Source organism: Bos taurus, chromosome 7 (assembly GCF_002263795.3).
Source record: "Bos taurus isolate L1 Dominette 01449 registration number 42190680 breed Hereford chromosome 7, ARS-UCD2.0, whole genome shotgun sequence".
NCBI lineage: Eukaryota > Metazoa > Chordata > Mammalia > Artiodactyla > Bovidae > Bos > Bos taurus.
Genome location: NC_037334.1, coordinates 62,432,400 through 62,456,231, shown reverse-complemented (window position 1 = coordinate 62,456,231; position 23,832 = coordinate 62,432,400). Strand labels below are relative to the sequence as shown.

At 45.5% G+C, this 23,832-nt stretch overlaps 1 protein-coding gene across 1 annotated transcript in view; it reads left to right on the top strand.

Annotated features, from left to right (window-relative positions):
* The window catches only part of CCDC69 (coiled-coil domain containing 69), a 35,432-nt gene extending 13,691 nt beyond the window's left edge, over nt 1-21,741 (top strand). Inside the window, 8 exon segments of the mRNA NM_001206624.1 lie at nt 1,940-2,009; nt 7,080-7,186; nt 7,709-7,796; nt 16,104-16,177; nt 17,087-17,188; nt 17,678-17,797; nt 18,724-18,821; nt 19,455-21,741. Of these exon segments, the coding sequence (NP_001193553.1) occupies nt 1,940-2,009; nt 7,080-7,186; nt 7,709-7,796; nt 16,104-16,177; nt 17,087-17,188; nt 17,678-17,797; nt 18,724-18,821; nt 19,455-19,632 (837 nt within the window). The 3' untranslated portion in view covers nt 19,633-21,741.
* Nucleotides 21,742-23,832: the final 2,091 nt, after the last annotated feature.

The following is a 23,832-nucleotide window of genomic DNA, read 5'->3' as shown; positions in this document are numbered from 1 at the left end:
GTCCCCTCTCCCCTGGGCGGGAAGAGACGAGACTTCACAGGGTGGGTGGAGGAGGGTGGCTGGGTTGCCAGCCACTGAACAGATCCTGGGGACCAGGACCTGGGGGAGACACTGTTTCTTGCTCAGTTTGCCAGGCTCAGTTTGCACCAGGCTCTGTTGTGGGCATTGTGGGGCAGGAACAGAAGGTTCTAGAAGCCTTCCCTTCTCATCCATCCCCAACCAGAACTATGCTTTCCAGCAGCATTTCATTCATTCTCGAGTTCAGAAAATTGTTAATAATTTTCATTCTATTAATCACTTAATCTATTATCACAGTAAAAAATAAAGTTTTTCTTTTACAGTGGTAATTCACAATTGAACACTTTCATAGTTTTTTCATGAGCTGACTTATTTAAGTGTTTTCTAAAATGAGGCTTAGAGTATCTTTTTTTAAAATCAGAAAACTTTTTTGAGGTACAATTGAAAAATAACATACTATTTCAGATGTACAACCGAATGATTCAATATTTGTACACATTGTAAAATGATCACAGTAAGTCTAGCTAACATTTTAGAACATTTTGAAAAGTATACAAAACGGCTTAAATTTTTTTCTACCCCACATCTTGGTCCAGTGACCAGTGCTGGACTTTGACCAACTTTTCACATCTCTGGGGTGAAATGAGAAAATTAAAGGTGTTCATTGTGTGTAACTTTGAGTAAGATGTTATTTCTCCTTTCCTGAAAGAACTATCTCGAGCTTTCCTTAGTAGATTTTGAAAGGTTAAAATGTCTTCTATTTTATGAAATGATAGTGGTAGTCTGCAAATTATTTTTTTTCAGCATTCTTGCTTGTCAACCCATACCAAATCTCCTATTTGAAAATATTATTTATAAAAACCGAAATCTTAGAGCCACTGACACTGTTTTGTGGTATGGAAAACCCTTTTGGGATTTCCCGGGTGGCCAGTGGCTATGACTCTGTTCCCAGTACAGGGGGCCCAGGTTTGATGGCTGGTCAGAGAACTAGATCCCGCGTGCCACAACTAAAAATTCACATGCCGCAATTAAAGATCCTGTGTGCTGTAACTAAGGCCCAGCACAGTCAAGTAAATAAACATTAAAGAAACAATTATTTCTAAAAGTTATTAGAGAAAGCCCTTTTGCATCAGTTCTCTCCTCTGATTCAACCCCCACTGACCAAGGTTAAAGTGCTTACTAGGTATGGGTCAAATACTTGACTCTGCCAGATGTCCCCTGATCTGCCTTGATGGAATCCTCTTTTGCCTCAGCCTTCTTATTTTTAAATTGGGGGACATACACATTTCCGGGGTTCTTCTGAAGATTAGCTGAGATAGTGCCTGGTATGACCTCGCTGCAGTATTTCACCTCCAGCTGTCACATTATATACTGCCACCTCCATATAGTTGGGGAAACAGCCCTTCTAGCAGAGAAGAAGCATAGTAAAACCACGGCTTGACGTGTGATGCTCTGGCTTCACTACAGCGAACTTGCTGAAAGTTGTGGTAGCCAAGGGCCCTGAGGAGGAAGGGGAATTGTCTCTAAACTGGGGGTTGGGAAGTTTTAGACACTTAAAGGCCATAACTGGGATGAGGGGAATAGCATAACGTCTGGCCAAGTCCATGGAGAAGGAAGATAAGGGCAGGGAGGGGCCCATGGTTGGTAGCCGAGCCAAAGTACAAGAATCTAAGGAGACGTCAACCAGCATCAAGCTCCCCGCTGAGGGTTCCCTGGTCAAGATGAAATCCTGTCTGAGAACCCCTTCCCCACAGAGCGGGTGCTGCCTTGGGACTGTGAGGAAGAAAGCCTAAGGGAACTGGGCGTAGTGCAGGGGCTGGCACAACCGGAATTCCTATCCTGCCTTTGGAAGGATTACCATAGCGTCTATCCTCACACTCACCTCCGACCTTCATCCTCACTGTTATCTCATTTCTTCCAGAGGCGCCAAAGACCAGATCAGCCTCCCAAACCAGAGCCTCAGGAACTGGGTCCCCTCAATGGTGACACAGGTGAGTAGTCAGCCCTATAAATGCCCTCTCTGACATCTGTGAGGCTTCCTACTTTATAATCAACAAACACGATATGGCTATTTAATTATTTCCTGAGATTTTACTTCGGTTACTTTAATAGGAGTATCATTTCTAAGATCAGGGAGGTGATAGTTCTTCCCTGATCCTGGCTATTGCTACCACACCTGGAGTGCTGAGTTTATTTCTGAAAAGTACATTTTCAGAAAAATCTGGAAAAGGAGAGAGTACAGTGAAGAAGAATCAGGTTGATGAGGAATCTGGAAACCATGTCCTTTAAGGAACAGGTAAAGAAACAGAAGATGTTGCGATAAAACACAACAGTTCTCTCCAAGTGACTCACAGAGAAGAAAGATGAGTCTTGTTCAGTGTGACCCAGAAGTCAGTACCACGGCCCGAATGTAGCCAAACACACTGGCAGAATTCAGTTCAGTCTCAAAGGAATTTTTTTTGTCTGGTTGATGGTTTAAAGTCATCAGAGCTACTGATAGAATGCGCTCTCCATCTCTGAAAGTGTTTAATTACCACCTGGAGACTATCAGGATATTGCAGATGAAGTTAAAGTACCAGATAAGCAACTGGGTCAGAATTTAGATGTTCTCCAATCTGACTATACATAAGAATTACCTGGAGTGGATTTTCAAAAATACCAATTCTGAGGCCCCACCACAGACCAACTAAATTAGGATCTCTAGGAGTGGGGCTGAAGACTCTGCATTGTTAGTTAGCTGGCTAGTTCAGTTGCTCGGTCATGTCCAGCTCTTTGTGAGCCCATGGACTGCAGCACGCCAGGCTTCCCTGCCCATCACCAAGTCCTGGAGCTTACTCAAACTCATGTCCATCACGTCGGTAATGCCATCCAACCGTCTCATCCTCTGTCGTCCCCTTCTCCTCCCACCTTCAATCTTTCCCAGCATCAGGGTGTTTTCCAATGAGTCAGTTCTTTGCATCAGGTGGCCAAAGTATTGCAGTTTCAGCCTCAATATCAGTCCTTCCAATGAATATTCAGGACTGATTTCCTTTAGGATGGACTGGTTGGATCGCCTTGCAGTCCAAGGGACTCTCAAGAGTCTTGCTCCAATACCACAGTTCAAAAGCATCAATTCTTCAGCGCTTGGGTTTCTTTATAGTCCAACTCTCACATCCATACATGACTACAGGAAAAACCATAGCTTTGACTAGATGGACCTTTGTTGGCAAAGTAATGTCTCTGCTTTTTAATATGCTGTCTAGGTTGGTCATAACTTTCCTTCCAAGGAGTAAGCATCTTTTAATTTCATGGCTGCAGTCACCATCTGCAGTGATTTTGGTGCAAAATCAAAGTAAAGTCTGCCACTGTTTCCCCATCTATTTGCCATTAAGTGATGGGACCAGATGCCATGATCTCAGTTTTCTGAATGCTGAGCTTTAAGCCAACTTTTTCACTCTCCTCTTTCACTTTCATCAAGAGGCTCTTGAGTTCTTCTTCACTTTCTGCCATAAGGGTGGTGTCATCTGCATATCTGAGGTTATCGATATTTCTCCCATCAATCTTGATTCCAACTTGTGCTTCATCTAGCCAGCATTTCTCATGATGTACTCTGCATATAAGTTAAATAAGCAGGGTGACAATATACAGCCTTGACATACTCCTTTTCCTATTTGGAACCAGTCTGTTGTTCCATGTCCAGTTCTAATTGTTGCTTCCTGACCTGCATAGATTTCTCAAGAGGCAGGTTAGGTGGTCTGGTATTCCCATCTTTTAAAGAATTTTCCACAGTTTATTGTGATCCACACAGTCAAAGGCTTTGGCATAGTCAACAAAGCAGAAATAGATGTTTTTCTCGGAACTCTCTTGCTTTTTCAATGATCCAGCGGATGTTGGCAATTTGATCTCTGGTTCCTCTGCCTTTTCTAAAACCAGCTTGAACATCTGGAAGTTCACAGTTCATGTATTGTTGAAGCCTGGCTTGGAGAATTTTGAGCATTACTTTACTAGCGTGTGAGATGAGTGCAATTGTGCAGTAGTTTGAATATTCTTTGCCATTGTGTTTCTTTGGGACTGGAATGAAAACTGACCTTTTCCAGTCCTGTGGCCACTGCTGAGTTTTCCAAATTTGCTGGCATATGGAGTGCAGCACTTTCACAGCATCATCTTTTAGGATTTGAAATAGTGCAACTGGAATTCCATCCCCTCCCCTAGCTTTGTTCATAGTGATGCTTCCTAAGGCCCACTCAACTTCACATTCCAGGATGTCTGGCTCTAGGTGAGTGATCACACCATCGTGATTATCTGGGTTGTGAAGATCTTTTTTGTATAGTTCTTCTGTGTATTTTTGCCACCTCTTCTTAATATCTTTTGCTTCGATTAGGTCCATACCATTTCTGTCCTTTATTCAGCCCATCTTTGCATGAAACGTTCCCTCAGCATCTCTAATTTTCTTGAAGAGATCTCTAGTCTTTCCCATTCTATTGTTTTGCTTTATTTCTTTGCACTGATCACTGTGGAAGGCTTTCTTATCTCTCCTTGCTATTCTTTGGAACTCTGCATTCAAATGTGTATATCTTTCCTTTTCTCCTTTGCTTTTCGCTTGTCTTCTTTTCACAGCTATTTTATTTGTAAAGCCTCCTCAGACAGCCATTTTGCTTTTTTGCATTTCTTTTTCTTGGGGATGGTCTTGATCCCTGTCTTCTATACAATGTCATGTCCATACAATGTCCATCCATAGTTCATCAGGCACTCTGTCTATCAGATCTAGTCCCTTAAATCTATTTTTCACTTCCATTATCTAATCATAAGGGATTTGATATAGGTCATACCTGAATGGTCTACTGGTTTTCCCTACTTTCTTCAATTTCAGTCTGAATTTGGCAACGAGGAGTTCATGATCTGAGCCACAGTCTGCATTGTTAGTGATGGTAAGTCCCTGTAGTAAGTAGCACCCCGCACACAAGTTGGGACCAGTTTGGTACTGCTGACCAATATTTGAGATCTTGAGCCAAATGGTTTATGAGAGCCTGGAACTCCATGATCATGACCACTGCCTCCTCTCAGCCCCCCTCCCCCACACCCAGGGCTCCTATCTGATGGACTGACCACAGCCTCTGTCTTCACACTTCTCACTGTACCTTGTAACCAACCTGGCCTATGAAATTCTATAATAATATTATTGCTACATTTATAACAATGCTAATCTAAGCCTCCAATGCTGTCATGAGCCCTGAGAAACATTTAGAGAACAATGAAGAACATTTTTTTGCCACATCATGCAACACACAGGATCTTAGTTCCCCGACTAGGGATCAGACCTGTGCCCCTGCAGTGGAAGTGTGAAAGCTTAACCACTGGACCACCAGGGAAGTCCTAAAGAGCACTCCTTGAGCACGTCCAAATGCCTGGCGCTACACCTACTGCCTTTAGTTTTTTATTCATTTGTTTGTTGTAGTTGTTAGATTCCACAAATAGGTGATTACCTAGAGTATTAGTCTTTCTCTGACTTAGTGTGCTAAGCATAATACCCTCTAGGTCCATCCATGTTGTTGCAAATAGCAGCATTTAATTCTTTTCTATGGCTGAGTAACGCCCCTTTGTATGTGTAGACGTTTTTTGTTGTACATCTTATTTATTCGTTCATATGTTGAAGATCCTTAGGTTGCCTCCCTGTGTCAGTACACTTACTGCTTTGATGCATGAGCAGACAGAACAACATGGTAGTTCAGAGTGTTTGCTGTGAAATCAGCTTGTGCAGGTTCACAGCCCCTTACCCCAGTTGTGAGCTGGGTAATCTTGGACAGGTTGCATAATTTCTTTGTCCCTCAGCTTCCTCATCCGTGAAATGGGAATAATCACAGTACGCACCGCTCTGGGTAGCTCTGAGGATTCAGTGAGTAATACCTGGGAGACACTTGGAGCAGATCTGGGCATGTTTCTGAGCATAATAAGCTCCTGGTATCCTTTGTTATTGTTGTTTTTGTTTAGTCTCCACATTCTTTACATGCTGTTGTTATTTTCATCACCGTTGTTTTCTGACTTAATCATCTCAATAGCCCTATGAGGTAGGTATTACTATTATCCTGATTTAATGTATTAGGTAACAGAGGCCCGGAGAGGGTGGATCCCCACCTTAGGTGAGACCCAGAGCCTGCTGGACTCACCAGAGTGACATCACCAGGCCTGTTTCGCAGTTTCCCTCATCAATGGCTAGATTTCCTGTTTTCAAGGTCTTCTTCCTGCTCACAGCAGCCTTTCTGCGCTGTGAGGTGTCACACAGACACAGTGCCCAAATAGCCCCTTAGTGAGGAGACGAGAGGTGAGGACGGTGGTGCACAGCAGAACCACATCCTGGATGGAGGGGGAGGCCGCTGTTCCTCAGGCCAGCTTCTGCTGGACACTGAATCACACACTGCTACTTCTTTGGCTTCTTCAAGAAGAGTTGGAGGACTTCCCTGTTGGTCCAGTGGTTAATAATCAACCTGCCAATACAGGGGACGCAGGTTTGATCCCTGGTCTGGGAACTAAGATCCCTCTTGCCACAACTGCTGAAAGCCGTGTGCCCTGGAGCCCCTGCTCCACAAGGGAGAGGAGCCACCACAGTGAGAGGCCCCTGCACTGCAACTAGGCCTTAGCCCCTGCGCGCCACGCCTAGAGAAAGCCCACACAGCAATACAGACAACAAATAAATAAATGAAAGCTTAGATCAGGACTTTTAAAAAAAGCTGGAAATCTGTAGGATTAAGTCAAAGCTGCCCAGTTATTAAGTCAGCCACTGTTTTTTTAATTTAGACACTGGATGGAGCAAACAGCACCTTTATAGGCTGAATGTGTTCAGTGAGTCACCTGCTCTCCTGTAGATCTTACGGGCAAGATGAGGCCTCTGGCTCCTCCACTTCATGAAGGAGGGTCTCCAAAGGCAGGGAGATTTAAGGAGCTGCCTCTAGAAGTTGATCCCCCAACTGAAACCATTTTTGAGGGGGAAAGCAGGCTCCCCACACCGTAGCTCCTGCCTCCCACACCCTCTCCATTGGGCCTGGACCCAACCTCCACTCTGTGATTTTTTTCTCCCTCACCTATAGCCACAACTGACCATGTATGTGCATCTGAGGAGGCTGAGCAGCACCAGAAGGCTATCACCAGAATCCTCCAGCAACATGAAGAGGACAAGAAGAAATGGGCGCAGCAGGTAAGTCCCAAGCTGTTTCTTTTCCTCCTGCTCCACTAACTTCATTAAATTCCAGAGCAAGGCCAACTTTTGGTTTTATCATTGTTGCAAGTATCTCTTACTCCTTTTGCCCAGAAAAGAGTCCTATATCTGTTGAACAAATATTTGTAACTGTGGGCATATAATTCATTTTATTTATTCTATGCAATAAAAGTGGGGAACCACCAACATAGCAAAGGTCTTTCTGCCTTCAATGGCATCAGGATTAGAAGACTCCAAAATCTCTTTCCACATGGTAAATCTCTGGAAGCCCCCTCTTAAGCCCTAAAGAGGGAGAAGTCAGTCACATCAGCTATGTCTTGGAGGCCTTGTGCCCTCTCTGCGCCCTCATAGGAATGTACGCATTATTTCCATCACTCAGATCACTGGGGCTGGGGGGACTCTGATCACCAACCTCCAAAAGGCTCCAGGGGTGGTAAGTGGATAAGTCAGGCTGCCCTGAACCTACTGAATCTCATTCTGCTCGGGACCCTCTGCCTCCAGGTGGAGAAGGAGAGGGAGCTAGAACTTGGAGAGAAACTGAATGAACAGCGAAAAGTCCTAGAGGGAGAGCATGTGGAGGCCCTGCGAGGTAAGGACAAGATGCACTTGGAAGGCTGTGGACCAGACTCCTTCTGTTCCACCTGCCGAGCTCACGTGGGACTCCCATTTTCCCCTCCCACCCACCTCTGGTCCCTAAGCAATTGTCACTTCAGGACTGGAGTCTGCAGGGTCCTAAGACTTGTCCTTTCAGGCTTACAATATTTGACCCCATGCTTTGTTTTACCTTAGTTGAGAGGTGTTTTTCCTTTCCATTTTAAGAAACAATCTGTATTCATTATAGGAAAGTTGGAAAACCTAGACAAATAGGAGAATATTTAAATACCCATGTTTCTTCCCCACAATGACGACAGCTCTATGCCTCAGTTTAGTTCAGTTCAGTTGCTTAGTTGTGTCTGACTCTTTGTGACCCCATGAACTGCAGCACGCCAGGCCTCCCTGTCCATCACCAACTCCTGGAGTTCACCCAAATTCATGTGTATCGAGTCAGTGATACCATCCAGCCATCTCATCCTCTGTCGTCCCCTTCTCCTCCTGCCCCCAATCCCTCCCAGCCTCAGAGTCTTTTCCAATGAGTCAACTCTTCCATTCAGGTGGTCAAAGTATTGGAGTTTCAGCTTTAGCATCAGTCCTTCCAATGAACACCCAGGACTGGTCTCCTTTAGGATGGACTGGTTGGATCTCCTTGCACTCCAAGGGACTCTCAAGAGTCTTCTCCAGCACCACAGTTCAAAAACATCAATTCTTCGACACTCAGCTTTCTTCACAGTCCAACTCTCACATCCATACATGACCACTAGAAAAACCATAGCCTTGACTAGACGGACCTTTGTTGGCAAAGTAATGTCTCTGCTTTTGAATATGCTATCTAGGTTGGTCATAACTTTCCTTCCAAGGAGAAAGTGTCTTTTAATTTCATGGCTGCAATCACCATCTGCAGTGATTTCGGAGCCCCCAAAAATAAAGTCTGACACTATTTCCACTGTTTCCCCATCTATTTCCCATGAAGTGATGGGACCAGATGCCATGATCTTAGTTTTCTGAATGGTGAGCTTTAAGCCAACTTTTCCACTCTGGTCTTTCACTTTCATCAAGAGGTTTTGAGTTCTTCTTCACTTTCTGCCATAAGGGTGGTGTCATCTGCATATCTGAGGTTATTGATATTTCTCCCACCAATCTTGATTCCAGCTTGTGCCTCTTCAAGCCCAGCATTTCTCATGATGTACTCTGCATATAAGTTAAATAAGCAGGGTGACAATATACAGCCTTGATGTACTCCTTTTCCTATTTGGAACCAGTCTGTTGTTCCATGTCCGGTTCTAATTGTTGCTTCCTGACCTGCATACAGGTTTCTCAGGTGGTCTGGTATTCCCATCTCTTTCAGAATTTTCCACAGCTTATTGTGATCCACACAGTCAAAGGCTTTGGCATATACTTAGGTTGACTATTTTTTTCAAATACCTTTCTTTCCTTTTATATGTGATAATGCTTATCATAAAAAATTTAGAATGTATGGATTAAAAAGATGATCTTGTAATGGCTGGAGCTCAGGCTCTGCAGCCATGGTCTCAGGGTTTGAATCCCAGCTTCACCACTTATCACCTGTGTAACCTTGAAGAAGTCAGTTAACTCTTATTCATAGGGTCTTTTACAGAGTCAAACAATTTAATTTACAGATGGATAGATAGACAGAAAGAAAGGCAGATAGTGAAAGAATCTAGAACAGTCCCTGATATTTTGCAAGATACTTAGCAAGTATTTATTAGCATTTATTGTTTTATTACTGAGAAAATTAAAATTGTGTGTAATTCCACCCAGAACTAGTCACTGTTACCCCTTTGATATAGATCCCTTGTACTTCTTTAGTGTGTATTTACCTAGAATATACATCTATACACACACCTACTTTGGGGGAGGAGATAAATTGATTTTTCACTGTGCATTGTATTAACATCTTGTCATCAAACTCCTGTAGCACAACTTTTAGTAACTACATAGCATTCCAGTGTGTTCCCTTGTTCTTTTAACTAGCCCCTTGGGTTAGGCATTTCAGCAAGTTCAAACTTTTACCATTGCTTATAACATCAGTGATACACAGTGAACCCCATTTTGTAAAATCTTTGCCACATTCATGATTTTATCATTAGAAAAACATTCCAGTAGGGTTGGTATGACAAAGTTTATGTACAAATATCTTTTATTTTGGTAAAATAAACATAAAATTTACCATTAGTGACATTTTGTCTAGTCACAGTCCCCTGAAACCATCACCACTGTACCCTTTCAGAGCTCTCCCATCCTAAAAGCAAACTCCATACCCACTAAGCAGTCACTCCCCAACCCCACACTCACCCTTCCAGCCCCCCAGCAACTACCAATCTGCTCTGAGTCTCATGACTTTGCCCACTCCAGACACTCATGTGAATGGAATCCCACAGCCCCCACAGCTGGCTTCCTTCACCCAGCATAAAGCTCATCCATGCTGCAGTGTGCATGGACACTCCATTCCTTTCCCCAACACCATTTAAAAAATTTATTCCATTCCTTTTTGTGGCATGTAATATTCCATTGCCTAGGCACCCCACACTCTCTCTTATCCATTCATCTGCTGATGGATGGGCTGTGAACAAATGCCTTCAGTACAAGCCCCTGGTTGATCACCTGCTTTCAGTTCCCCTGGCTGTACCCCCAGGAGCAGAACTGCTGGGTCATTTGGTAATTCTATGCTTAACTTTTTGAGAATCCACCAAACTGTTTTCCATAGTAGCTGTACCATTTTTCAGTTCCAACAGCAATGCACAAGAGTTCCAGTTGTACCACATCCTTGCCAATGCTCGTCATTGTTGTTCTTCTTATTATTGCCATCCTAGTGAGTGCAAAGTGGTATCTCACTGTGGTTTTGACTTGTATTTCCCTAATGACTAATTTTGCTGAGCATCTTCTCATGTGCATGTTGATTATTTGTATAGCTTCTTTGGGGAAGGTTATCTAGATTTTTGATGCTATTGAAATTTACCTCAAAAAAGTGATACCAATTTTTTTTCATCATCAGTATTTTTATGACTTTCCCCCAGAATTTTTTATCTTTTAAAAACACAGTTAAGATTATTTTATATGTAAAATGTATATACCGTTCTTTTTATTTAACATTGTGACAAACATCTTTGCAAGTACTTCGTCTGCTGCTAAAATGTGTGTAAAGTCTAGACCACTGCACACATGGTTTTCCTTATTTCCTGTGAGTCTAGACATAAAGATTTTAACTACTGTTTAAGTAATACTGCACTAAATGTGTTTTGCCTAAAGATGTGCCCATATTTTACATTATATCCTTAGATTTCCAGAAATGGAATAACTAGAACAGAGGTCTGAACAATTTTAGGAATCTTGAAACATATTGCAACATTAGCATAAAACGTTTTGAAATAGAACTGAAGCCTTTGCCCTGGGAATTTGAAGGGTACTAATGTACCCTGTGAAACTGGGCCTCTCAGTTGACCTCAGTTCACTTTCTACAGTATCTCTGAAACTTACTTTGAATCTCATTTCAGTATCTATATCTCTAAAGTCCTTCCCTCCTTCTCAAAGCTATTATGGGAAAACAGCTTTCTTCTCCAAGCAGAGCATTGACTTGATACTAGTTTTAGTGTTATAAAGATATTAATAAGACAATTTTCCTATTGTAAAAACCCAGAGGGGAAGGGACTGCCTGTCTTGTGTTCTTCCCAACAGTCAGAATTCTTTCATAGTTATTTTTCAGTTGCTTGGCACCTGTTAGGTGCTGCTTAAGGCCTGCCTGGTGGCTCAGTGGTAGAGAATTCACCTGCCAATGCAGGAGATGCGGTTCGATCCCTGGGTTAGAAGGATTCCCCTGGAGAAGGAAATGGCAACCCACTCTAATATTCTTGCCTGGGAAATCCCGCAGACACAGGAGCCTGGTGGGCTATAGTCCATGGGGTTACAAAAGAGTCAGACACAACTTAGTGACTAAATGACAACAACAAAGTGAAAATTAAATAAATGACTAGAAATATACCATGGGGGAAGTGTAACTGGGAAAGGCTAGTGGTGGTTTTTTTAACACTTGATGACACTTTATTGTCTTTTATTTTCTATTTTTGTTTTTTAATTATTATACATTCAAATGGACTTTCTGATGTAGTTTCATAAACTTTAACACATATATAGATTAATGCAGCCACCACCATAATCCAATATTAAACAGTCCCATCACCCCCAAAATACTCTCAGGCTGCCCATTTGTATTCACATCCTCTCCCACCCTAACCCCTGGGAAATACTGATCTGTTCTCCACTCATGGTTTTGTCTTTTTAAGATTATTACAGAAACAAAATAATACAATATAATATTTAACACTGGCTTCTTTCCCTCATCATGGTGCATTTGAGAGTCATCTAAGTGACTGGTTATATCAGGAATGCCTCCTATTTCGTGGCTGAATTGTGATCCATTGTTCACTCCTCCCCTTGTCCAAGTGGGGACAGGTCATTTCCAACTGGAGGTAATTATGAATAGTGCTCTCCTCAACATTTGTGTAAGGTTTCTGTGTGTTCTTAAGTTTCTTGGGTAAATATCTAGGAGTGGGATGGATAGGTCATGTGGTACATGTATATTCAGCTTTGTGAGAATCGACTAAACTGCTTTCCTAAGGGACTGTCATTTTACCTTCCCATCAGTGATGAGTGAGTTCCACTGTTCCTTTTCACTGACACTTGTCAAGACTTTATTTTTTTGCTGCTCTAATAAATAGGTAGTGATATCTCATTGTGGGTATAATTTACATCTCGATAATGATTAATCATGTTGAGCATCTTTTCTTGGGTTTATTTGCTGTCTGTATAACCTCTTTGGCAGAATGTCTGTTCAAGTCCTACGTATCTAATTAGCCTGTTTTGTTCTTACTGTTGAGTTTTGAGAGATCTTTATGTATTTTGGATACAGGTCCTTTGTATTTACAGATATATTCTCCTAGTCCATGTGTGTGTGTTTAAGGTTTGTTTGTTTTTTCATTCTCTCATTAATGGTTTTCACAAAGCAAAGCCTTTAATTTTAATAAATTCTAGGTCATTTTTTCTTTGATCAATTATGCTGTTGGTATCATGTCTAAGAACTCTTTGCTGAACTCTAGGTAACAAAGATCTTCTCTCTTTTCTTCCAAAAATTATATGGCTTTAAGTTTTACATTTAGATCCATGATCCATATAATCATGTGATTTTCCTTTTTTATACTGTTAACATGGTAGGTTACATTAATTTGAGCCTTCAATTTTTGAACTTGCATTAACAAAACCTCTCGGTATTTTTATATGTTGCTGAACTTGATTTTCTAATATTTAATTGAAGATTTTTGTCTGTGTTTATAAGGGCTACTGGTCTATAGTTTTCTTGTACCATCTGTCTGGTTGTAGTATCAGGGCAAAGCTTGCCTCATGGAACGAGCTGGGAAATGTCCCTTCCTCTTCTATTTCTGAAAGAGATTATAGAGAGTTGCAGTATATCATTTTAAAATATTCAGTAGAATTTTTCAGAGAAACCTAAAGATTTAAACAGATATTTGACCATGGAGGATACACCAGATAAACACAAGAAAAGACATGCTTGGCCATTTCTTTTCTAGGCAGTATTTAAGTACAAATTTAACTTCAATGGGCTTCCCTGGTGGGTCAGCTAGTAAAGAATCTGCCTGTAATATGGGAGACCTGGGTTCTATCCTTGGGTTTGGAAGATCCCCTGGAGAATGGAAAGACTACCCATTCCAGTATTCTGGCCTGGAGAATTCCATGGATTGTATAGTCCATGGGATCACAAAGAGTTGGACATGACTGAGCGACTTTCACTTTTCTAACGTAAGCCCTTAATGCTAAAAATTTCCCCCTAAGCACTGCATTATCTGCATCCTAGAAACTGACGTTTTTTGTTCAGTTCAAAATTTCTTCTAATCTCCCTCAAGACGTCCTCTTTAGCTCGTTGACAATTTAGAAGGGTATTTCCTTCTAAGTGTTTGGACGTTTTCCAGTTCTCTTTTTGTTACCGGTATCCAGTTTGATTCCTTTGCAGTCAGAGAACATAGTTTATAGTTCATTCCTTTTTTAACTTGTTACAGCTTATTTTATGATTCAAGATATGGTCTATCTTATGAATGCTTCATGTGCCCTCAGAAAGAATGTGTATTCTGCTGTTGAGTACTTTATAAATTAATCAGTTAAAACAAGTTGGCAGTATTGTTCAGGTCTATATTCTTACTGATTGTCTGCCTATGTTTTCTATCGAGTATTGAGGAATGTTTAAGTCTTAACTGTACTTGTGTATTTGTCTGTTTCTCCTTTCAGTTCTGTCGGTTTTTGCTTCATGTAATTTGAAGAATAACTATACTTGTATAGATATTTAAGGTTGTTATGTCTTCCTGGAGGATAGACCCCTTTATCATGATGTAATGTACTTCTTCATCCCTGAAAATCTTCCTTATTCTTAAATGTTGCTTTTTCATTCTTTTACTTTTAACCTACCTGTGACATATTTAATGTAGGTATCTTCTAGGGATTAAAATGAGCTAGTGAACTTTTGAAGATCCATAGAAATTACCATAAATCTGAACAAAAGCCAGAAAGATACTGGAAAAAAAAATGGACAGAGCCTCAGGTATCCGTAAAATAATCCTAAGATGTCTGACATTTGTGTCAGACTCAGAAAGGATGCGGTGCAGAAAAACTATTCGAAGAAGGAATGGTTGGACGCTTCCCAGATTTGGCAAAAAATCATCCTACAGGTGAAAGATGTGTATTGAACCCCAAAGCAAGCCCAAGAAAATCCACACTCAAACATATCTCTTTTTTTAAACTAATGACAAAAAAATCTGGAACAGAACCAAAGAAAAATGGTGCATTACGTAGAAGAAATAAGTTTGAATGAATTGTGGATTTCTCATTAGAAAGCTTGGAGGCTACAAGGAATAAGAACATTTTAAAAGTGCTAAAATAAAAGAACTGTAAATCAAGAATCCTATCTTCAGAAAAAAATGTTCTTTGGGAAAGAAGGTGAAATAGAGACATTCTAGATGAAGAAACACTAAAAGAATTCATCACCAACAGACTCTTTTTTATGTCATCTCTGTTCCTCTATTGAGCCCCCCAAGTGAGTTTTCACTTCATTTTTTGTTGTTGTTGTTCTAAAATTCCCTCCTGGTGTTAATGTTTGGTTACACTTTCTAATTTTTCATTCTTTGTTTTCAACCTTTGTTTTCAAAGGTTTTTTCACCTTTGTTTCAGGGCTTCCTTATATATATAGTGGCTTCCTTAAGGTCCCTTCATAATTCCAACGGGCTTCCCTTGTAGCTCAGTCAGTAAAGAATCTGCCTGCAATGCAGAAGACCTGGCTTTGATTCCTGGGTCAGGGAGATCCCCTGGAGGACGAAATCTGTGGCACCTCAGTGTTGGCATCTGTTCAATGTCTTTTCTCAGGAGAGATGAGATTTTCCCACTTTGTATGCTGAATATTTAGAGTTGTCACCTGGGGAATTTTGGATTTGTATGCTGAGCAATTTTGTATTGCATTCTGAACATTTTGAGTATTTGAATACATCAGATTCTGGGTCCTGTTTAAATTATATAAATACCTTGGTTGAGCAGTGCTTTGAATTCTGATCTTCTTGCCCAGTCTGCCTGCCACAATTTACTGTTCAGAGTCTGAAAATAGTTGTGCCATTCATTCTGTCCTGGTTTTATAGCTAAATTCAGGAGACCGGATGGCATGTGCTCCCTTCATCTTACTTGGAACCGAACCTGTCTTGGCAAATTACCTGTCCCATAATTTATCAAAAAGTTTTAAATTCGTTTTTATAACAATTTATATAGTTTTTCTAGAGCTGACCTTATCCATTTTGATAGCTCTATCACATTTATATTACTGAGCATTCTCTTCCTTGTGTCACTGCCGCTATGACCCAGGCCCCTTGCATCCCTGGGCTTTCGGCTGTATTACACTTTCCTGTTCTCTGTCCTGTTTCCCATCCCACCCAGTGACTGGTCATTTCCCTCTTGTCTTCTTTCAATTGAGACAAGGTTGGAATTTTCCGAAAGGAACTTTGTAGAGGAGGCAGGATGCAAGATCTTCCCAGGATCTCATTTGTTTCCCTTTCCATGAGCTTCTATTAAATATCTGCTATAGTTCTAGTTCAGCCCCAAGCCCATGAGATAGAAAGATGAATACAAGCACTCTCAGACTCGTGACCCCTATGGTCCCAAGGGGTCACCTGGGCTCTCTGGCCCTGTGGGGTGAAGTGTCAGGGCTCTGAGCTCACTGCGTCTCCTTTTCCTCCAGTCCTCCAGGCCTCCTATGAGCAGGACAAGGAAGCCCTTACCCACTCCTTCCAGGAGGCCAAGGCGGCCCTGCAGGTGAGAAGGGTTGGGCCATGTGAGTCTCTGTGATGTGGCCACCCTGCTGTCAGCTCAGGAGGTCTTGGTCTGAGATGAGGGTTGGCCTCTTTTTCAGGGATGGTTGGGAGCATCTTGGAGACGTCGTGGGCCTGGGGCCACGGTATGATTAGAGCCGAGGGTGGCTGCTCAGTGAGCTGTGGAAGAATGAAGGAAGGCCTCTGACCCAGATTGACTGGTCAGGGATTTTCTAGAGAGGGTGAGGTCTAAGCTGGAATCTGAGGGTGGGTTGGAATTTTTCAGATGAGAAAGGGTAGGAAGAGTGCCTTAGCAGAAAACAAACATACAAAAAACACGTGTTTAAACACATGGAGGAAAGGGGAAAAAGTACAGAGTAGCTGTGGAACTGAAACAAGTCCAGGAGACCTGGGTATAGAGCATGAGGGGGAAACAGTGGAGGCCAGAGAGGAAGGCAGGGACCAAACGATGGGAGTCTGTGAGCCCCAGTAAGGGGGTGCCCTATCCTAGAGGCGACGGACAAAGTTTAGGTGGAGGAAAATCCTTGACAGGAGAGCAGTATGGAGGCAGGCATGTACCTGGCAGCTGCAAGAGTGATGTGATGTTGGCTGCAGGAGAAGGCATGTAGAGGGAGCAGTGAGAGAAGAGACAGAGCAAGGATGCTGAGCCTGGCTTGCATGTACTTTGAATGCCAGTCTGCCACCAGCCGTGAATACCGACATCATCCCCAAGGGTATGGAGAGCTGGGGCTGTATGTTTTGAGCAGTGGTTGAAGTAGCTTAAGCCTGCAGTGCTGGGTAGAGCAAAGACAGACTGAAGAGGCCAACACTGACCCCTCCCCAAGGGGTGGGGAAGTCCACCTCCAGCCTTATGAGCCAGGCTTGCCTCATCTCCTGTCTGCTCCCCCTCCAGGAGACCATTGACAGACTGACCGCACAGATAGAGGCCTTCCAGGCCAAGATGAAGAGGGCAGAGGAGTCCATCCTGAGCCGAGACTACAAGAAGCACATCCAGGTAGGAGGCAGTCCCCACAGCCTGTCCTCCTTCAGTCTCCAGAAAGGTCCAGGTCTGGGCAACAGGAAAGGCCAGTCCCTCTTCCAGGTTGGGGCTAGAACTGATGCTGTTACCTTAATGAGGGTCTGGAAGAAACAGTGTCCCCATGTCACTAAGGGGGAACGTAAAGATCAGAGAGAAGCACGTGGGTGGTCAAGTGCTCATGCTCTGGACTCAGAATGAAGTGCCAAGAGCAGACCTACCACGTAGCAGAAGCAACTTAACCTCTGTGAACCACGGTTTCCTCGTCCGTGATGGTGCGGGCGCAGCAGGCACTGTTGGAATAGAGTAAGATACAGCACGTTAAGCACTTGCCACAGGCCAAGAAGGGGAGGTGACTTGTCAAACACCGTTGGGGGCAGAATGGGGAGGAGGGAGGTAGCCCACTCTCCCCACTGCTCTCCCCTCCCCATGCTGGCTGGTCTAAGGTTACTCTGTGTTCCTGTCTAGGAGCACGGGAGCCTCAGCCAGTTCTGGGAGCAGGAGCTGGAGAGCTTACACTTTGTCATCGAGATGAAGAATGAGCGAATCCATGAGCTGGACAAGCGGCTGATCCTCATGGAGACAGTGGTCCGTGGCTGGCAGCAGCTGGGATGAGGGATGGGGAAGGGGGCTAGGGGAAGGCAGCCTTACGCTTCCACTTTCTGGGTATTTCCTCTGTCATGTGTGCAGAGGGTAGGTACTGATTATACTCTGAGGAAGGCCCAGCCTGGTCCACACCAGCTTTGACTTGCCGCCCATGCTGGCCCTTGAGTCCCTGGGGCTGGTCTGGGCCCAGCAGTGGCTCCTTCTCATCCTGGTCTTGTACTTTTTGACTATGCGCGACGCTATCACTTGGGTGACACCAGAGCAAGTAGCCTGGCTAACCAGGAGGGCCTGGAAGATGTCACAGGTCTGGCAAGGGTTGAGGAAGGAGTCAATGCCGGAAAAAAAAAAAAAATCAGACAGATATGGGAAATCAGAGTCAGCAAGGACGGGCCTGGGCAGTGGTGGGCGTCAGGGACACGGTGGCTTTGTCTCCAGAAGGAAGGCCTTGGGGGATTTAGGATTGAATCCAAACAGATTATGTTACATTGTCCTGGAAGAAGTTCCCTGGCCTCTTGTGTGCCGCACAACATAAAGTTAGACCATTTCAGTGGACCCTTATCCATTTTGTTCAACCATTTTTTGTGGATTAGCATAACAGATACACTTACATTTATATACATTATTTATTTCTGTCTTTTGGAGAACCAAACTATTTTTTTTCTCTTGGGAACTGATGGAGATTTTAGATGGTAGTGGCTGTCTTCTTTTTTTAATACTCATCTGGCGAAGTGAAAAGTTGGCAGTCCTGCGTTCACGCCTTAGTTGCATTGTTCCAAGTAATCTTAGTGCCTCGTGAAATGTAACATTTGGTCTAAAGTGAATCAGTGTTTTTGGTGGCCACGGATAAGAGGGAGGTGATAGTACACGTTGTGCCGGGGGCTTTCTGAGCTCACTCTGATTTGTTATAGAAAGAAAAAAATCTGCTGTTGGAGGAGAAGATCACCACCCTACAGCAGGAGAACGAGGACCTCCACGCCAGAGGACGCAACCAGATGGTTGTGTCAAGGTAGCTGCTCCCATGCCCTGCTCCTCCCACCCCACCGCTTATTTTTTGTGAATTTCCAGTTGGGAGAGTCTGCAGGAGGCCCAAGCCTGTCTGGGGGAGGAGGTTGGCTCCTCTTTGCTTGGGGGTCAGGAGTCCCAAGGGACCAGCTCTGCCCGGAAACAGAAGTAGCAGGACTGATTAATATCTGTTTATCCCCATCCCAGCTGAGTGGGCTCCATGGGAAAGCCCAGTTCAGGAAGAAGGAACAGGAAGCTTAGGGTTCAAGAGGCCAAAAGAATGACTGAATCAGTGGTAAGGGGTCGGTCAATGACAGCTGAGATCATGTGTCAGATGTAATTTGTTGACAACATATTATCTCATCTAATCCTGATCATTATACTGACTCTGAGAGCCGGTCCTGTTAGCATTCCCATTTTGCAAGTTTGCCCAGAGTGAATACCTGGGGCAGAATTACACTTCTTAGAGGTGGAGCAGATCTGAACCCAAAGCTGAGGGCCACCTTGGTCAACAGCTGGAGTTGCCTTTTCAAGTGGGGCCACCGGGCAGGCTTTCTGGAGGAATGGGCTGGTCTTTGCAGTTGCTGGAGGCCCTGAGAGGTGGTCCCCTCAGGCAGCGCCGGCTTTGTGTCCACAGGCAGCTCTCGGAGGACCTGCTTCTTGCCCGTGAGGCCCTGGAGAAGGAGTCGCAATCACGGCGGCAGCTCCAGCAGGAGAAGGAGGAGCTGCTGTACCGGGTCCTCGGGGCTGACGCTGCCCCTGCCTTCCCTCTGGCCTCTGTCACCCCCACTGAGGTCTCCTTCCTGGCCACATAGGGCCTGGGCCTCTAGGATGCCTGCGGTCACAGCTTCCTCTCCAGGACCTAGTAGAGAAGGCAGCAGGGGCCTCTTGTCCTTTTCCCAGAAGGGGATCAGGGCAGGAGTGACACGGGGAGCCAGGGTGTGTGCCCAGCAGGCCCTGGGGGCTTGGGCCACACAGAATCACCTGGGGGCTGCTTAGGCCCCGAGCAGCGCCCTCCCTCGAGCCGGTGCAGAGGACAAGCGAGAGGAATCCTTTTGTTCCCCGCCCCACCCCGACCCTTCTCTCTGTTCAGGTCAGGGAGTACTGAGGCTTTCCCCAGGGGCAACCGTGCCACACTGGGCATCCGACCAAGAGGGAACACACCCCTGGTCCTAACTTGTCAGCTTTGCTGCCAGCTCCTCAGTGACCTAACTTGCCCCAGCCACCTCACCCCGCCTGGCCTTTCCTCAGCCTGTAAACCAGTTAGGGCAACTGAACAGACCGCCCTTGAGTCACTCACTGTTCCATTCTAGACTTGTCTGAAGGTCAGACTAGGGGCTGGGGGGTCAGCAGGGAAGGGTGGAGACCGCACGCTGTGAAATCAAAGTGGGGAGGCACTGGAGTCCCTTGCCCCCTGGGCAGAGCATCGGGCACGCCACCGGCCCCAGGCCCAGAGTCTGGTCCATCCAAGGGCTAAGGCCAGAGCTCCTCCTCCTGGACCAGGCAGGGTTCACTTGGCACCTTCCTGCTCCCGCAGCCTCAGCACCATCAGGACTCGGGTGCCCCCTAGTGGATTTAAGTACCCTCAACAGCCAGAGCTGGAACCTCATCCCCATGCAGATGAGGAAACCGAGGCGGGGAGAGGGACCCAGAGCCAGGACTGGGGCTCATCTGTCATCTGAGCGTACTTTGTCTTCCTCCCTGAAGTCTAGGAGGTCAGGTATGAGACGTGGTCTTTCTCCTTGCTCTGTTTGCCCCACCCTGACCAGTCTCTCAGTCCTGCTGTCCACTCAGTCCCTTCTAGCACCCCGACCCCAGGCCTGTAGATCCTGGCCCTCAGCCTCCCCATCAGTGCAGAGGGATGGCTGGAGGAACTAACCTCGGCAGGCCTGTCCAAGCCTGACCATCTGTGGATTCAAGATTCTTCTCAGGAAGCACTGGGTCATCTGGAGACAGTAACAATCCCGTCTCTGTATCAGCATTTTGATTAAATGCCTTCACATACACCTCACTCCCCTTCTGTGAAAGATCCTCCAAGCAGCTTCTTTCCAAGCTTTAGCAGAGGGCACACTGAGATCACAAGATCCAGTGGGCCTTGCCTGAGGTTCCCAGCCCCCAGGGGCCAGCGTGTAGGAAAGGTCGACTCATGGGAACAGAGGTTTCCTGCATCAACCCAGACCGCTTTCTTCATTCCCCTCCATCTGGGCTTCATCCATTTCTCCTTCTAGGTATTCAGATGTAACTCTGCTTCTCCAAACCTGTGCAAACACATTATCCAGGAGCCTTGGGGACAGCTCTGGATGTGAATGGTCACAACCGATAAAAGAAGGGGTGGCCAAGTAATTTGGGAAACTCTAAGTTCACTCAAGTTACACAGCTCTGCTGTTGGCTCAGACAGCTAAGAATCCACCCACAATGCAGGAGACCTGGGTTTAATCCTTGGGCTGGGAAGATCCCCTGGAGGAGGGCATGGCAACCCACACCAGTATTCTTGGCTGGAGAATCCCATAGAGAGGAGCCTGCCAGGCTAGAGTCCATGGGGTCGCAAATAGTCAGACATGACTGAGCAACTAACCACACAGGTTCACTCAAGTTACACAGCTCTGCAAACTGCAGGACTTTTCAGATCCTTTAATATGCTAATGTGCATTGCAAATTCACAAAGAAGGAGCCAAGAATCCAGCGTCTCTTAAACATCTTTAACCAAGTTTCTCCCCCAACCTGAGCTCTTCAGGCTGCAGAATGCAAATTAGAAAACATTGTTCTAATTGAGAAGGGCCGGGCCAGGCTGGAGAAGGGGCAGGTTGAGGGAGGTGGGGTTTCCCTCGTGTAGCCTGTGGTGGCTGTGAAGAGGTGAGCTGTGGTCATACCTTCACCCTGGGGCAGGCAAGCTATGGAAAATAAAAAGAACACGTGATACTGCATTCATCTGGCCTTGCTTTCCTGGGAGAGAGAGGAAGTGGGTCTTTACACAAAGCCTCTGCTGGGGGCAGCATTCCTTGCTGAGTAAGTCTTGGGAGCTGAGGGACTCACCAGCAGTTCTGGACTTCTCAGGAACTGGCATCCCATGGGCCCTGGCCTTACCCAGGCTTGGTGTTGGGGCTGAGGCTGGAGTAAAGGCTGGCTCAAATGCTGCCTGTCAGAATAGGCCAAGGCTTGGAGTGAGGCCCTGAGGCTGAAACAAGAAGTGAAAGCACTGATGGGCTGGCAGAGTGTAAGGGTGATGGTGAAGGTTCTTTCTGCTTTTTAGGGGCACCTCCTAGAAAATCCCATGGACGGAGGAGCCTGGTAGGCTGCAGTCCATGGGGTCGCTAAGAGTCGGACACGACTGAGCGAATTCACTTTCACTTTTCACTTTCATCCATTGGAGAAGGAAATGGCAACCCACTCCAGTGTTCTTGCCTGGAGAATCCCAGGGACGGGAAGCCTGGTGGGCTGCTGTCTATGGGTCACACACAGTCTGATACGACTGAAGCGACTTAGCAGCAGTAGCAGCCTTGGCATCAAAACCACCAAGGTTCACACAGTTACCTACCCCTGCTTCTACCCGCTGCTCTACACCTGGATGCCAGGGGTCAGGGTGCAGGGGGACACAAGGACATGGGTGGTAGCTGTCCCCACACCCTGGGGTTCCTGGCCTGGCAGGTATCAATGGCAGCATCCCTGGCCTAGGTCTTTTCCACACAGAGGGTGCTCCCTGCATCCCACCTGGCTCTCCTAGCACATCGTGTATCGCTGTGGGCCTGGCGCTGACATCAGGGGGTGGGCCCAGCTGCAGGGACAAAATTTTACTGTCTATCAGCTGCCCCATGTGCTGTCTCTGCATGGGGCATGGTGGGCAGGTAAGAGGCACAGTGAGAGAATAGTGACGTGGCCACCGTCACACGTCAGTATCAGAGCACCTGAAAGGCCAGGTGTCTGTGGACAAAGATAAGCTGTTCAGGTCCCTGGAGAGAAGCTGAGGGCTCCTCCCCAGTGGAGGAGAGACATAAGGTAACTCGGTACTTCCTGGAATGGGTTTTGTCGCACTCTTCTGTACCAAGATCGCTGAAGCTCGGATGGCGGGTTTAGGGGAGAAAGAAGGGTCTGCCATGGAGAGAAGGGGAGAGACATGGGTACACACATGTTGAACTGATTGTTAGAATGGTTGGAATAAAGATCTGAGTTGGAGCCTGAACAAAATAGCTGGGTATGAGGACATAGAGCTCACCTCCCCCCACAAACACACCAAAAACACATCTACGTGTGCAATAAGCCTCTCAGAATTCTATCTGGAAACTGGAAGAGTTCCTGTGTAACCAAGGCTACGAAAAGATTCCCACAGAATCAGGTAGGACGGGAAGAAAAGCACTGGGTGAGCACCTGTGACCCTGGGAGGGGACTGAGAAGGAAATCTGATCACACGAGTGGACACTCATCCTGGGGAGTGAGCGGGTGGAGCCACAGACTGGACGTTCCAGTCCTAGGGTCCCACACAGAAGGGACAAGCCTTTGTGGCTGCCTGGAGAACCAGTGGGACTGACAGAAATGCTGGCAGAGCCTAGACTCCACTCATGAGGAGTACATGGGTGCTGACCTGTCAATAGACAGGGCAGAGAGGTCTGCCCTAGCAACAACCACCTCACCGATCTGAGCGAATGCCCGGCCCCACTCAGTCCACACCACAGCCTGGCACTGGGTCTAGGACAGCCAGGATCTGGGAACAGAGCGTCTAGGGATGCAGAGGCGACCCGTGGGCCTGGAGTGTGTGTGGTCCAGGTGGGGCAGCAGTGGCCACTGTGGCACCTGCTCTAACAGCATCACATGGTCTTATAATAGCTGTAAATGGAGTACAATATGTAAAAGTTTTGATTCACTATGTTGTACGCTTTTAACATGTCATATACTAACCATACTCCAATTAAAAATTATGAAAATGAAACTTTAACAGAGGGAGACATTGGTCCCATCCACTGCCACCTCTAAAGTGGGGAACTGAATGCAGTGTCCCCTAGGCCAGGGGGTTGCTCATCTGA